General features: G+C 33.0%; 1 protein-coding gene across 22 annotated transcripts in view; it reads right to left on the minus strand.

The window, feature by feature from the left end:
• Positions 1–561: 561 nt before the first annotated feature.
• PPIP5K2 (diphosphoinositol pentakisphosphate kinase 2) overlaps positions 562–13,482 on the minus strand; it is a 62,114-nt gene continuing 49,193 nt past the window's right edge. For 8 of the 22 annotated variants that reach the window (XM_081052920.1, XM_081052928.1, XM_081052922.1 and 5 more), the window contains 5 exons: positions 12,295–12,414; positions 11,315–11,377; positions 7,724–7,864; positions 4,063–4,188; positions 562–2,265 (listed from right to left, as the gene is read on the minus strand). In XM_081052920.1, coding sequence (XP_080909046.1) covers positions 2,153–2,265; positions 4,063–4,188; positions 7,724–7,864; positions 11,315–11,377; positions 12,295–12,414 — 563 coding nt within the window. In that variant the 3' untranslated portion in view covers positions 562–2,152. The remainder of the gene's footprint in view (positions 2,266–4,062; positions 4,189–7,723; positions 7,865–11,314; positions 11,378–12,294; positions 12,415–13,482) is intronic. The other 14 variants (XM_081052931.1, XM_081052924.1, XM_081052930.1 and 11 more) reach the window with 5 other exon arrangements.

The raw sequence follows: 13,482 nt of genomic DNA on the forward strand, positions 1-13,482 counted from the left end.
AAGCGTGAAAAGACTGAATAACGCACTATGAAGATCAACATGCCAGGACAGGGGGGCAGTTCAAGCTGGGCTTTCTCATCTCTTTGCTGGATGGAGGACTAGGCCGCAAGAAGTATCTTCTAGTATTTAAAACAAAAAGAAAACAAAATACACACCTTCAGAATCAAGCGAGAAACAGATGCTTCAGCCAAACTTCCACTAAATAGTAATGACGGTAATTGCTTGCTCTGATATAGAAGACTTTTTGTTGTTTTGGAAAATGATTGTAAGATTTTTACAAATAAGACTGCCCAGTCCACAAAGCAATATTACTGAGTTTAGTAATTATAGTGAAAACATAGTTCTTCCATAACTATGGAATGGAAAAAGTGAATCGTACGAAACTTTCTAGATAATTTCTAGGAAATTAGTTTGTGATGTGTATAGCCAATAATAATACATTTTATTTAACATACAAGGTAAGCATTGTTTAATATTTAAAGTTTTCCTTACTCTTTCTACTTTGAAAGCAAAAAAGGAAAGAGAGAAATAATAGAAATAATTAGCCATTTAAGTCACTGATTCTGGAAATAAAATATTTTAATACAGTTACATTTAAAAAAAATAAAACTAGTTTCCTCCCTCCCACTATGAGCACATTAACTACATTTTCACGTACAGAAAGTTTAGGAGCATTCAACTGTTTGCAAGACATGTCTCCACATAATACATTTACATTCATGTGACGTATATGAACTTACATAATTGTATATATTTGTGACTTTCACATCTGGTACCTTTTAAAACTAACATGTAATAAGCTTATTTTCTAAAAGTCAGTTCATATATGATGACTTAAGGGTAGGAGAGTCTCTTGAAGAGTTTTAATAGTTGTATTCATATGAGAATTTAATACTTTTTAAAACATGAGCTTCAAACAAAAGCTTTAGCAACTTAAGTTATCTGACTGGCAATGCAGGGATTTCTTATCAGGTTGTACTATTTGGTTTATAGTTTTAAGTCATTTCAAGTGGTATATAATTAATTATTTATGCAGGGAAAAAAGCACCAAGGATAATGTTTTTTCACATCATAGGTGAAATCACAACACAATGATCTCAATTTCCCTTCAAAATCTAATCATCTGAAAAATGCATTTATTTCAAACATTCAATCTTTAAGTTTCCTTAGTGAGATCAATTGAAACACTAGAGATGGAAATGGTAAAAACAGGCACTATCCATAACATCTGCTAGCTACAGGATTCAGATATTCTTCTCACATTGATGATTTCTATTTTTGAACTGAGTTCCTTAGATCTAAAAAGAACTCTGAAAATAAGTGTTACATTTATAAACTTGTCAACTATATCTCTTAAAAACAAACTGTAAGGATGCCTTTCTTGCCAATTTATGAAGCAAAATTTTCCTGATGAACAAAAGCACCTTATGGTAAGGAAATATATAAAGAAAATATTTTCTACAGATTAATATACAAATTTACGTACGTAAAGGTAGTTATCCCAGCTGTATATGTAACATTTTAAATAACACAATAAAAATTCTAAAGCACAGATTGAAAAATAACTCATGTGCTAAAACTCCAGTTACTAAATATTGCAGCATATATGTAATTGTAACAATTGGGGGGAACGTTTCTAATCTAAATAGTCAATGAAATCTCTTTGGAAATATACTTTTTATAAGTCCCCAATATGTAATCCTGACCATCAATTTTCAACCCAAGCTATAGGTTTTTACAGCCAAGATGCAATCTTGTGAAAATGAACGTGTGTTACAGAGGCCACCTCACAGATTCTTCATTAAACAGCATCGTGTGACATTGGAACAGCAAGCTGGGTCTCTGTGTTCCTTTTCTTTACTACAGACACATGGTAAACGCTAGACCTTTATCACCATAAGTTTTGCTACTCATAAAATGCTAATAAACATTGTTTTCAACATTTCCAGATCATGGCAAAGGTTCCTTAACTGAATATGTATACAAAGAATTCTTTAGATTTAACATATTTTTAAATGAATACAGACATGAGTAAGGAGGAACATAAACTATTTGCTTTGACAGGTTTTAGCCAAGGCTTAGAACGTGTCTTTTTCTAATAAAGACACGATTTTCCCAAGTATAAGGAGTTCCAGTTCCTGCTAAGAAGATTTCATTTCTTTTTCCCAGTGTTTTTCTTGTGTTCATGCATTTCTGTTTTGCTAGTTATAGTCTTTTTCCGAGATGAGGTATTAGGAACAACTGCACCAGAAGGGCCGCTGGTAGCTATACAAAAAAAAGAAAAACTATTGCTTAAATATTCACAAGCAAGCCAAGTTCAAATAACACTGTTGAGTGTCAAAATAATTAACTTTATGTTATAATTGTGATATAAATGAAACATTGTAAACATTTAATAGAGCACTTTTAACCTTTCACTTTTTAGAATTCAACACCAATACAGAAAAGTAATGTAAATGAGCTGTATTCATAAGGCAAATTTCTCTTTTCACTCTACATTCTTCCTGGGCAACTAACTTATTCCATCCTTTTTAACGACCATTTATTGTGCTGACAACCTTCAAATACATACTTCTGGCCGACCTTTCTCCATAACTCAAGATCTGTATAGACTGTGTATCTAGATATCTGATAGGAAACAAACTTAACACGTTTAAATCCAAATTTATCATTTTTCCTATAAACATCTATTTTCTCCTGTATCTCCTATCTCGTCACTATCTAAAAATCTAAAGGGTTAGAAAACTAGAAACATTCTTGACTTAAGACTCATCTTTCTACATCCAAATGAACAACAAGCCCTAATGAGTTATCAGAAAGTTAGATATGAAGCCAAGTTACACTTCTGGTATAGATGGGTAAGCTCCTGTCAGACCCACCCTCCCACATATAACAAGTATTAACTCTGGATATAGTATGAAAACAACTACCTAAAGACACTGAAGAGTGAACAAAAGCAGGCATATACTGGAAAAGAATCAACGTTCAGAAGGGAATAACATGAGACGAGTGTGTGTCTCCCTTCCCCCCCCAGCTTTATTTTTAAGCTTTTGACCTCAGGACAGGATCCAGGCTGCACCAAGTGGAATGAATGGCTAGAACTCCAACATTAAACTCAGTCTTATTAGCACAAAAAACCAAAAGACAAGTACTGGGGCAACTATAGGTGCTGAAGTCAGGCGGGAACTCCAGAAACAGAGAGGCCCCAAAACTTTGTATAAACCCTGATCCCATTTATGGCCTGAGCAGAGTAAACTCCAAGCAGTCCAGCTAAGGCTAAAAGACGTGAAGTGACAGTTGAGCTGCAAGCAGCTTCAAGGGACACAGTTTTGCTCTCTGAATTCCACCAAGGTTAAATCTTTGCTTTAAAAAAAACCCAAAACAACCCAATACTCTTTGGAGAAACATAACAAATAATAAAGTTCAAAGTTTCTACTACATATCATTAATAATGTCTAGGATACAATCCAAAATTACTCAATATACGACAAAACAGGAGAATGTCTTTCTTCTTGAGAACAGGTAAACTGATAGAGATTAATCCTGAGGTCAGCTAGATTAATAGACAAGAACTTTAAAGGAACTATTTTAACATGCTCAAGAACAAAGGAAATTTTACTTATAATCAACACAAATATAATAAATCTCGGAAGAAAAAAACTTATAAAGAAGAATCAAAAGAATGTTTAAAACTAAAGAATAAATATCTGAGATAAAAATTCACTGGATGAGTTTAAAAAGAAAAGGAAAAAGGAAACCTTCATATAAATGACACCTGGGTTCGACAGAAAAGCAAAAGACAGTCCATAAATTAGTTTGGTAAAAAGTATGAGTATGAAATATATTTTATTAACAGATGTGGAGGAAGGAGGAGATAATTAACAGAGAAAAAAATACAAATATATCAATAGGCTAACGGTAACAGATTTTTAACTCTTAGGGTCAAGTAACTTACTAGAGTGTAATGAACCCACTTAAAAACAGATTTCACACTTAAAAAACGAACTGTCACTATTCCTCTAACTGCTATACAGAATGCACTAATTCACACCCACTCCTAACCTGGTTTGCTGCTTGCTTTAGAACCCTTTAAGGTAGCTGGTGGTGTTGGGAGGATCTTTGCAGGTGTATATGTATTTAAAGATACTTTTCTTCTCATTACTGGACTGGAACGTGAAGCTGTAGAGGCTGAAAAAAAACAAACAAACATGGTAATTCAATAATTTCCTGTCAATTCTATCTTTACATTTTAGAAAATTTCTTAAGACATATTTAGTGAATATACACAACAGGGGAAAATACACAAGGCAAAGTTTGCAGAGTAAGTTCAGCAAAGCCATCTTCTCTATAAAAAGTTCTCTCATGTTCTTAGCCAAACTGATATTCTGTTTATGTGTAAATGATAAGCATTTAATAGTATTCACCAAAAGAATGCCAATAAGAGCAGAGCACAGACTTAATTTCATCCTGCCCTAACAGAAACTCAGATTCTTAAGGGATGGCAGAGAGAAGATGGCATAGTTTTATTGCTTGGTAAAAGAAGACAAAGAATCCCAAACTGTTTTTCTATCAAAAATATCAAGTAGAGATTCAGGTACAGTTCATCTATAAACATAATGGACTACTAAACTATCATGTTTAAGAATAAACTAACTAGATTACAAGTAAATAAATCAGATTGTCTTCCTATATTACCCAGCCAAGATTTATCTTCGTGCAAGGGAATTTTAAAGATTTTTTTCTCTTTCTAATGAAGGTGGGGAGATTGAGAGGTGTGAAAAGGAAAGGCAGAGATAATTCTTAAGTATGGAGTCCTCTGTGGAAGGACAAGCCTGAGTTGGGGAGCTACTGGCATGAGCTTCTGGGTTTCCGAGCAAAGGGAAGTGTGAAGATAACAACAACAACAAAAAGATTTGCTTATTTTTGCAATTTTTGAGGAGGACTTGATAGAAATAAACAGTGTGTCTCTGAAAAATCAATATGTGGGCCAATTATAGCAAATGTGCCTTAGATGGTTGTTATCTACACTGAATGAATACAAATTCCACTGGCAGAAGTTCAAAGTAGTCACTATGAAATAATACACAAGTGACATAAAAGTCCCTAAAACATACAAAGCTCTATACCATTAGTTAGCTCTTTTCTGCTTGCAGTTTTTATCCTATTCTGCTAACTTCTACCTCTAACTTACCCAGTTAGTATTCCCACACCTTCCCCCCGAATCTGATATTTTCAATGCCCCATTAGAAGCTATCTACTATTTACCACAAAATTAATTAATTTTGTCCTACGTGAGAAAAAATAACTTTGGGGATGACAGAGGATTAACAATCTCTTCTACCTTGTAAAACCACAAAATGAATATAGTTTTATGTTATGATGCTACTTCCTTGATAATTTAGGGAATCAAGTATAATGTAAATATACTGTAATTACTAAATATTAATTCTGCAGTTACACTATAAAATATAGGATTCAGATATTTTTATTATAATTGGTACCTTATGTTCTTTAATATTCAAAAATAATTTAAAAATCCCATACATTTTAGAATACCTGGGTTTTGGTCTTGTTTGACCACTAACTAGCTGATTTCCTCAGCAGTGCCTTTCTAAGTTTTTCACCTTGAAACAATAAACTTTTCTCAAATGAAATCTTAAATAAAATGGATCAAAGCAAACTTTGGCTGAAGCAGCTATGAAAGACACAAGGCCTATTCAGCACACTTCTCTTCCTCTGAAAATTCCAAAAGCTCTTGGGAGTATATAGTTTGAAGTACAATGAACTAGATTAATTCTAAGGTTCACCCAATTCTATGAACTGCATTAACTATACTTATTTTCTTATCTAGTTCCTTTAGTAAGGAATGATAGGAAATTTTAAGAGAACCAGAGGGATTGAGGAATTGGGGTACAATCTGTACCCATGATATAGAGAAGAGCTAATTAGAACTGGAGAAGAAATTTAATATCCTTCACTCCATTAATACACCTCAATAATACACTCTGATGAACTGAATTCGCTAACCACAGAAATGAAGCCATCATAAAATAATAGCACAGATAAACCTTCAAAGATCATCTTTTTGTAAATATCCCACCAAAATTCTCTTTCAAAAATCAGTTATTACTGCTGCTATTACAGCTTTAGGTCAATTCATAGAAAATCTTCTAAATTCTAAATAGCACTGATATCTACCCTCAGTTCTTAATTATTAAGATTGCAAATCCTTGCCCCAGGGATACAGTAAAACATCAAGTATAAAGAAGGGTAAAATGGGAAATGAGAATTTATTCAGGTTCTTTACTGCATTCTGAGGAACAACACTGTCCATGTTTTCACCTAACAGAGAGCATAAAAGGAGATGAATGTCTTTATTTTCCTGATTTTGACTTTATGGTTTGGAGAAGTCATTTCATTTGGAGTACTATTAATTCCCAGAATCAGACTCATTCCATGTGAAAAAATTTGAAATTAAAACCTACTTCCAAAACCATTCCTAAAGTGAATATTTTTAGAACATTCATATCAATTGTATTATAATCATTAATTATATTACAACCTATTATAATTACTGATTGACCTCTACTGCCAGAAGTGGAAGAAAAGGAAAAGGCTACGATACTGCAGAAATGCAGGGGTACCGGGGGCACCATTTCGATAGAATACGATGTGAATAGAACTCTCTTGAATTATATAATGTGGTAGCCCAAGAAAGGAAAGATAATAAAGTGTTTTCATTCCAAGACCTCCAGTTTTATTCTTGGGAGAAACATTTATAGCATTCTCTTTACAAAAAGGAGAATGTATACAGCTTGTAGCTTTTCTAAGCTATGACTAGGACTAGCAAGAATCTTAACTCTAGGCAGAGCACTCTCTACCAAAACTAATGCTTCCTAAACTGGAAATTCCAACGAGCCAAAGGATCTCAGAAAGCTGCGGCAACAGCCAGCTGACTTCTCACAGTTAAAAAGGCAGCCCTGAACATTTCCCAAAATGATGTCCCTCAGAATAGTGCTTCATAATATTTAAATGTGGTACAAAAAAAGTGTTTTCTCAAAAAACAAGTTTTGGAAAATCTGCGTACATAGCTTTTTTTACAGAAGAACTTTAGCTATTCACACATTAATGTAACTATACCTCTTTAAAAGGAGGTACGGTATAACATAGTTTCCAAAACCGTTTTTCTTCACACACACGAATTAACCTCTTCAGACTATTTTCTGAAGAACACAATTTGGAAAACTGTTGTCCTAATTTTCTCCCTTTATTTAAGAGCTCTTTCTGAATCAATGTGATTACTTACCAAAAGGGAGGCGATGGGCTGTGTGCACGTGTGGGTTAATGTAGACTGCATTTTGTAATGTTTAAAGAGTTTATTATAAAATGACATACAACAGCAATGTGAAAAAAAGACCATGACTCCATGACTATATATTATGTTGTTGACTTCTATGGCTGGGTCTTAGATTGTTTTTCTTAATTTTTTGAAAAAGAAAAAAAAAAGAATTTTTTGATGTTCAAGAAAAATGGTACATTACATATTAAACGAAATATTTCCAAATAATGTTCCTTTACACCCCTTTATCTCCTAAAATTATATTCACTACTTGAGTTTGTATATTTATAATTCTTTTTATATTCAGATAATATCTACTTGCCCCAAATGAAATACTAATACTAATAATACTAATAATATTAATAATAATAATAATTTTCCTACAAATTTCAGGGGTCTTCTGTGGAGTTTCACTTGATGGAGAAGCAATGGAAGCAAGAAATTCATCCACCTGCTTTAAAGACAGGGCATTATGAAGAGTTTCTAGAGGACAAATAGATGGCACCATGGAATACAATTCAAAGCCTGGAAAACAAAAACAAAAACAAAAATAAAAGTTGGATATTGAAAAAAAACATCATTATAAAAGGAAGAAGACCATTGCTTAGAACTGGACAGTTTAGGTCTTTTCAATCTATCACATGCAACACACGAGATCTCTGAAGTCATGACACCAGATGCTATGCAATATGGGGTTGGAACAAGATGTGACAAAGATTTCCTTTTAAATGTAATTGCACATAGTACAGCATGCACACAATTTCATTCTATATTTTCATAAAATCTAAAAATAATACTTAAAGAAAAAAACCTAGGGGGAAAAAAACAGAAAAAAATTCAATTTTTCAGTTTTAGACTTTTAAAAATCAGGTCTATTTGATAGGTGAATAAGCTGATGCCATGATGTGTCCCTGATGCCAGGAAGTTACAGGTAACTCTTGTTGAAAAACAATTACGTAATTACATATGAAGAGTGATTTCACATACTTTTCTAGTCTTACCAAAGCCAGCGATACTCTCTTAGTGTGATCCCAAAAGAACATTCATTCATTTATGCTGAAATTAAAATTACAAACCATATTTCACCTACCTTTATTGAATTAACACAATAATTATATTGTTGGAAATTGCTAGCTGAGTAAAGTTAGGCCAGGTAAAAAGGAATACAAAATACATATATGTTTGCACTCAACAATGGCACAGAAATACAAAAATTTCATGAAACAAACCATGCAGATATGTATTAATACCATCAGTGAAACAATATACAGTTTTTAAAAAAACAAACAAGATATAAGTTATTCACCTTTTATATAAATGGCTTGTTTATTTAAATTTTATTCAACTGAATGGCTTTTAAAATTGCTTTTATATACAATTAAACAAGTCTTTCTGCATCTACTCTTTCAAAATTCAAATTAATTTTCCTCCAAAAACACTTTTAATACTTAAAGTTTTATTTAAAGTCTACTAATATTATAAAAGTAAAAATTAAACTCAAACAGACTGAAAAACTGTGTTTCAGTAGGCATGTGCTCATTTTAACACTGAATTTATTTAATCTTGGGAGGAACTATTGACCACAGAACTGCCTAATTCTTAACTGCAACAGAAAAACTTTGGTTAAAAGGGAATCTAATCTTCCTATGAAAATAACCAAAGGATTTATAAAACTGATATGTTTGAATATCAGGTACAAAACCAAAGCATGACAGAACACTACATATATTTAAAAGGAAAAATAAAAAAAGAAAAACAACTGTAACAATATCATAGCAGCTAAAGCACCTAAGCTAAGCCCTAAAGAAATTAGGCTTCCACAAGTATTACTTTTTTTTTTTAAGTACAAGACCCATGCAAATAAGCGCAAACCCTTTCTTTGCTATACACTAGAATTAACAATGTGGTTTCTCATCCTTTCCTCAGAATGTATATAAGTCTTTGGTAACAACTATTTTCTTGCAATTGCCAGTTAGACTTTATAAGAGGCAAAAATGACAATATACTCAAGTTCCCTTGGACTACACATTTTTCCCATTGATCTTCATAAACATTTTCTTTGATGCACAATGAAAGGGTTAGCGCAGCAATTTAAAAAGCCACCCTGCTGTCATGTTTAAAAGCTATAAAAACATACCACTGGAGCCTAGAAATTCCACAGAGGAAACGGACCAGCACCTATAGAGGTGTAGGTGTTCTGCACAGAGGCCCAGAAAATAAGGTAAAGCACTGTCAGAAGATACTTGTTTCACCATGTTCCTCGAACTAAAGATGAAGGGAGGGGTAAGTCCATGATGTGTGTTAAGATGGAAATAACATGAGAGTCAGGGGAAAATAAAAAGTGAAAGAGTCAAATGACACTTCATAGGACAGATAAGACAACACAACATGAAAAAGAAAAGACCCAAAAGAAATATTTCTAGAGTTGAAAGGAATGTATTTCATATGCATTAAGTTTCACAAAGTCTGGAAAATTCACATTTTAAAAGCCTAAACCAAAGAGATACGAAATTATTCTATTTTTCTGTTAAATTTAACAAAAGTTTGTTTTGTTTTGTTTTTTAGCTACAGGAAACACAGATTTCTCCTACACAAAACTTATAATACTGGCTATAAACACATAAGCATTCTTCACAAAAAACTATAGTCAGTCTTAAACCTGCAGTGTCTCCTCTTAGAATTTTATGATTTCTGTTTTCCTTGTGTCTTCGGTTCTTAAGCATGCGGGCTCCTTTTCTTAAGCATTCGGGCTCCTTAGAAGCTGTGCTGTATCAAATAAGGATCTTTTTCTCCAAAAAGTAGCATTTAAACAGCTACAATGGAGGGAAAGCACATTAAGCTTTAAGGCTTAATTTTCAATTGTTGAGGATGAGACCTTCTTACTCCACCTTCAAGAAGTACCAGTGCATTGTTACTTAGGTATGCTGTTAAAGGACCTGGAAGGGGGGAACAACTATGAACGTGCTCAATCCTTTAGTTTCACAGAAGTTTCTGAAAGACCTGACATGAGTTTATGAAGACTTATTTGCAGTTAAAAAGAAAAAAATAGTTTCAGGAATAAAAAAGTGCCTTTATACTGGATAACAGTAAAAACTTGTATGTTTTCTTTAAATTCTTTGATCCAAAATTATTTCAAAATGATAGGTAAATACTCCTTCTTGCACCACAAGAATGAGCTCTATGTAAGAAAGCTGTAATAGTGTAACAATTCAGTTGACAAATGGCCACAAAACGCTTTCCTGTTCAGCCTCAAAAACTGAATTTAATCAAATTGGCTTTTTCAGAGTTTTAGCTGAGTCTTCTTCCCATCAAAAGTTCTCCACAATGTACCAAAGGGAACTGGCTGCTTGATTACAGCAAACCATATCATCATATGACAATGAAGTGAATGTTGGATGAAATTTTCAGAGTGCTCCAGACCAAGTCGGGTTTTGCTTTAGACAGAGAGCCAGGGATAAACGATGCCACACAATGAAATCTGCATCCCCTGGTTATGAAGAACTTGTCAAAGACATGTATCATTTGGCTATTTGCCGAATGTAGCTCTATATTTTTGTTAAATAGCTCAATAAAACAACCATGTGATCAGAAAAGAAATTTGGAACAAAAAAAACATTAAAATTAAGAATTAAGAATAAACTAAAGAATGCTAATTGTTGTATTTTTAAAATTTGTATAGAAAGATCACTTGAGAAATTAGAAGGAATTTTTAGGTGTTAATTTCGTATTAAAACTCACCATCATAGTGTTCATTTAAAAGTTTGATGAGTACTATTAAATTACTGTGTAAATTACAGCTGAAAAGGGGAGCTAGACAGTATCAATACTTTGGGTGAATTATAAGTTGGAATTGTATGCCAATTGAAATTAAGGATGGAGAAATGAATGGTACTGTATACCCCAAATTTTGAAATAAAAGAAAAATAAAAAAGGATGAAGCAGGGGAGTATCTTTTAAAATAAAAGCAAAACGTACCATTGGTTGGGTGTCGAGCAAATGAGATAGAAAACCTTTTAACAGCAGAACCGCGTGTGGCGTCTGAGAAAGAGAAAAACAGGTACCTGAAATTCATAACAGCTACCAAAAAGACACTTAAAAAAAGGGGGAAAACAAATATATAAGGACGTTAGTATTAGGTGACATGCAAAAGGGACAATGAGAGAAGGTAATAAGCCAAATATGGGTTAAAAGAAGTAAAATGGCTTGATGACAGAGGCAAAGTGTTTCATGAAATATACAAAAGAAAAAAAAGCAGGATGAGCTGGCAATTCTGAAGATCCATGTTCTACTGACTAAAGTAAATTTGTGGATACATGAGAAAAAGTTTTAAATAAAGGTAATCCTGAAAGGGCTAATAAACACTGCTATTAACAAAAGGGAAAAGCCTCCATGGGCCTCAAAAGACATTCTGAATATTAAAACTTAAGGTATATTAACAACAGTGAGAGGAATTCCTCAACTAGGGAATCCTAAAATATTCTCATCCTGTTTATTTTTATAAAAATATTGCCAATATGGTATTTTCTTCTATTTATAAGCATTCCACTCTTATTTAGATCTGTATCAGTAAGTAACATTAGGATTAACAACGAACAAAGTTTAAAAGAACAAAGAAACATTTCTTCTTTATAATATGGCTTACCAACTATCTAAAAGAAGAATATACATGATGCAGTTCTAAATTTCACTCATTGAACTAACTACTCATTGAATAGGTACTGTACTTCTGACTACAAAGAACTGCTTGATGAAACATGGATATAAGCTGTGGATAACAGAGTATCGATAGGATACAAGCTGTGGATAACAGAGTATCGATAGTCATTTAGGCAAAGGGTGATAGGGTTCCACTTGACTCGATCAGTGGCCTGAGGTTTGCCTTTGAGAACTATTGTATGCTCATGGGTGTGTGCGTGGCTGTAGGTATGAATCTGTGTGTGCATGTGTGCACATACCATCTATGCAGCCAGAAGAGGTCAGCTTTTTACGATGCGTACGAGCATAATCCTGTAGGTTAGGTGCGCTTGAAGAACCCCCGAGCACCGAGGTGCTAAACAGGCCCGCACAGTGAGACCCTGATGGGAGTTAGAGAAAATACATACAACAACGGGTGTTCTTCCATTCACATTGGGAATTCATGCAGCATGCAATAACATGGTTCTTACCACACGTATTGGCAGTGCCTTGAACAGGCTCACAATTTGCTTGTAATGCCAACTTTAATACAATCAACTACGTACCATTATTTAGCATATGTACAAATGAGGGTATTTAACACTGGACAAAATGTGGTCTTTGAGGAAAATAATATGCCCACACAATATTTAGACATACATATTAAAAGTATTAAAACACTACAACGAAAATTAATTTAGGATAAGGGATTCTGTCAATTTGCATGAGCAAGCCATATGAAAAAAACCTCTCCTAGCACAAATTAAGTCATATTAAATCAATACTTTTGAATGTATGTCTGTAAATAATCTTTTCTGATGCTCCTAAATTAAAAATGATCAATATTTGTTATAAAATAAAGCAAATCAAAGCTTATTTATTTATGAGAATACCAGCTGAAAACAATTCCTTTTAGGTAATCTAGGCCTAAACCAGTTTAAATTCTAATACTTAAATGACTTAAGAGCTTCATTAGTAAGACCCCAATGAAATACATTATTAGCAAATAAAACAAAGCCAGTATAAAGTGATAATTAATTTGTAGCAAACGTTTTTACACCCAAGCAAAACTTTTACCACTGAGTAAGGATTAAATAAATTTCTATCTAATATATCATGATACATAAAGGAAAGAGATATATATGCATATATATACCATATACATATATACATATATATATTGCTGGCAAGATACCATGGAAATATTAAAATCTATAAACATTAGCTATATGTAATTAACTAAAGAAACATCTTCAAGTAGGTAGGAATCATCAGGTAGTTCATATACTTAGTATAGAGATCATCGTACATACATAGTTGAAACTTATTTATGCTTCTATTAAACCTATTTATACAACTATTTACAAAAAATAATATGCCATTACCTCATATAGCTTATCAACAATGAGCTTAAAACCAAATAAGTTTAGAAACGTCTTTTTCAATGTTGCTTTGCTTGAGTGTTAGCA

This window comes from Rhinolophus hipposideros (assembly GCF_964194185.1).
Source record: "Rhinolophus hipposideros genome assembly, chromosome: 7".
NCBI lineage: Eukaryota > Metazoa > Chordata > Mammalia > Chiroptera > Rhinolophidae > Rhinolophus > Rhinolophus hipposideros.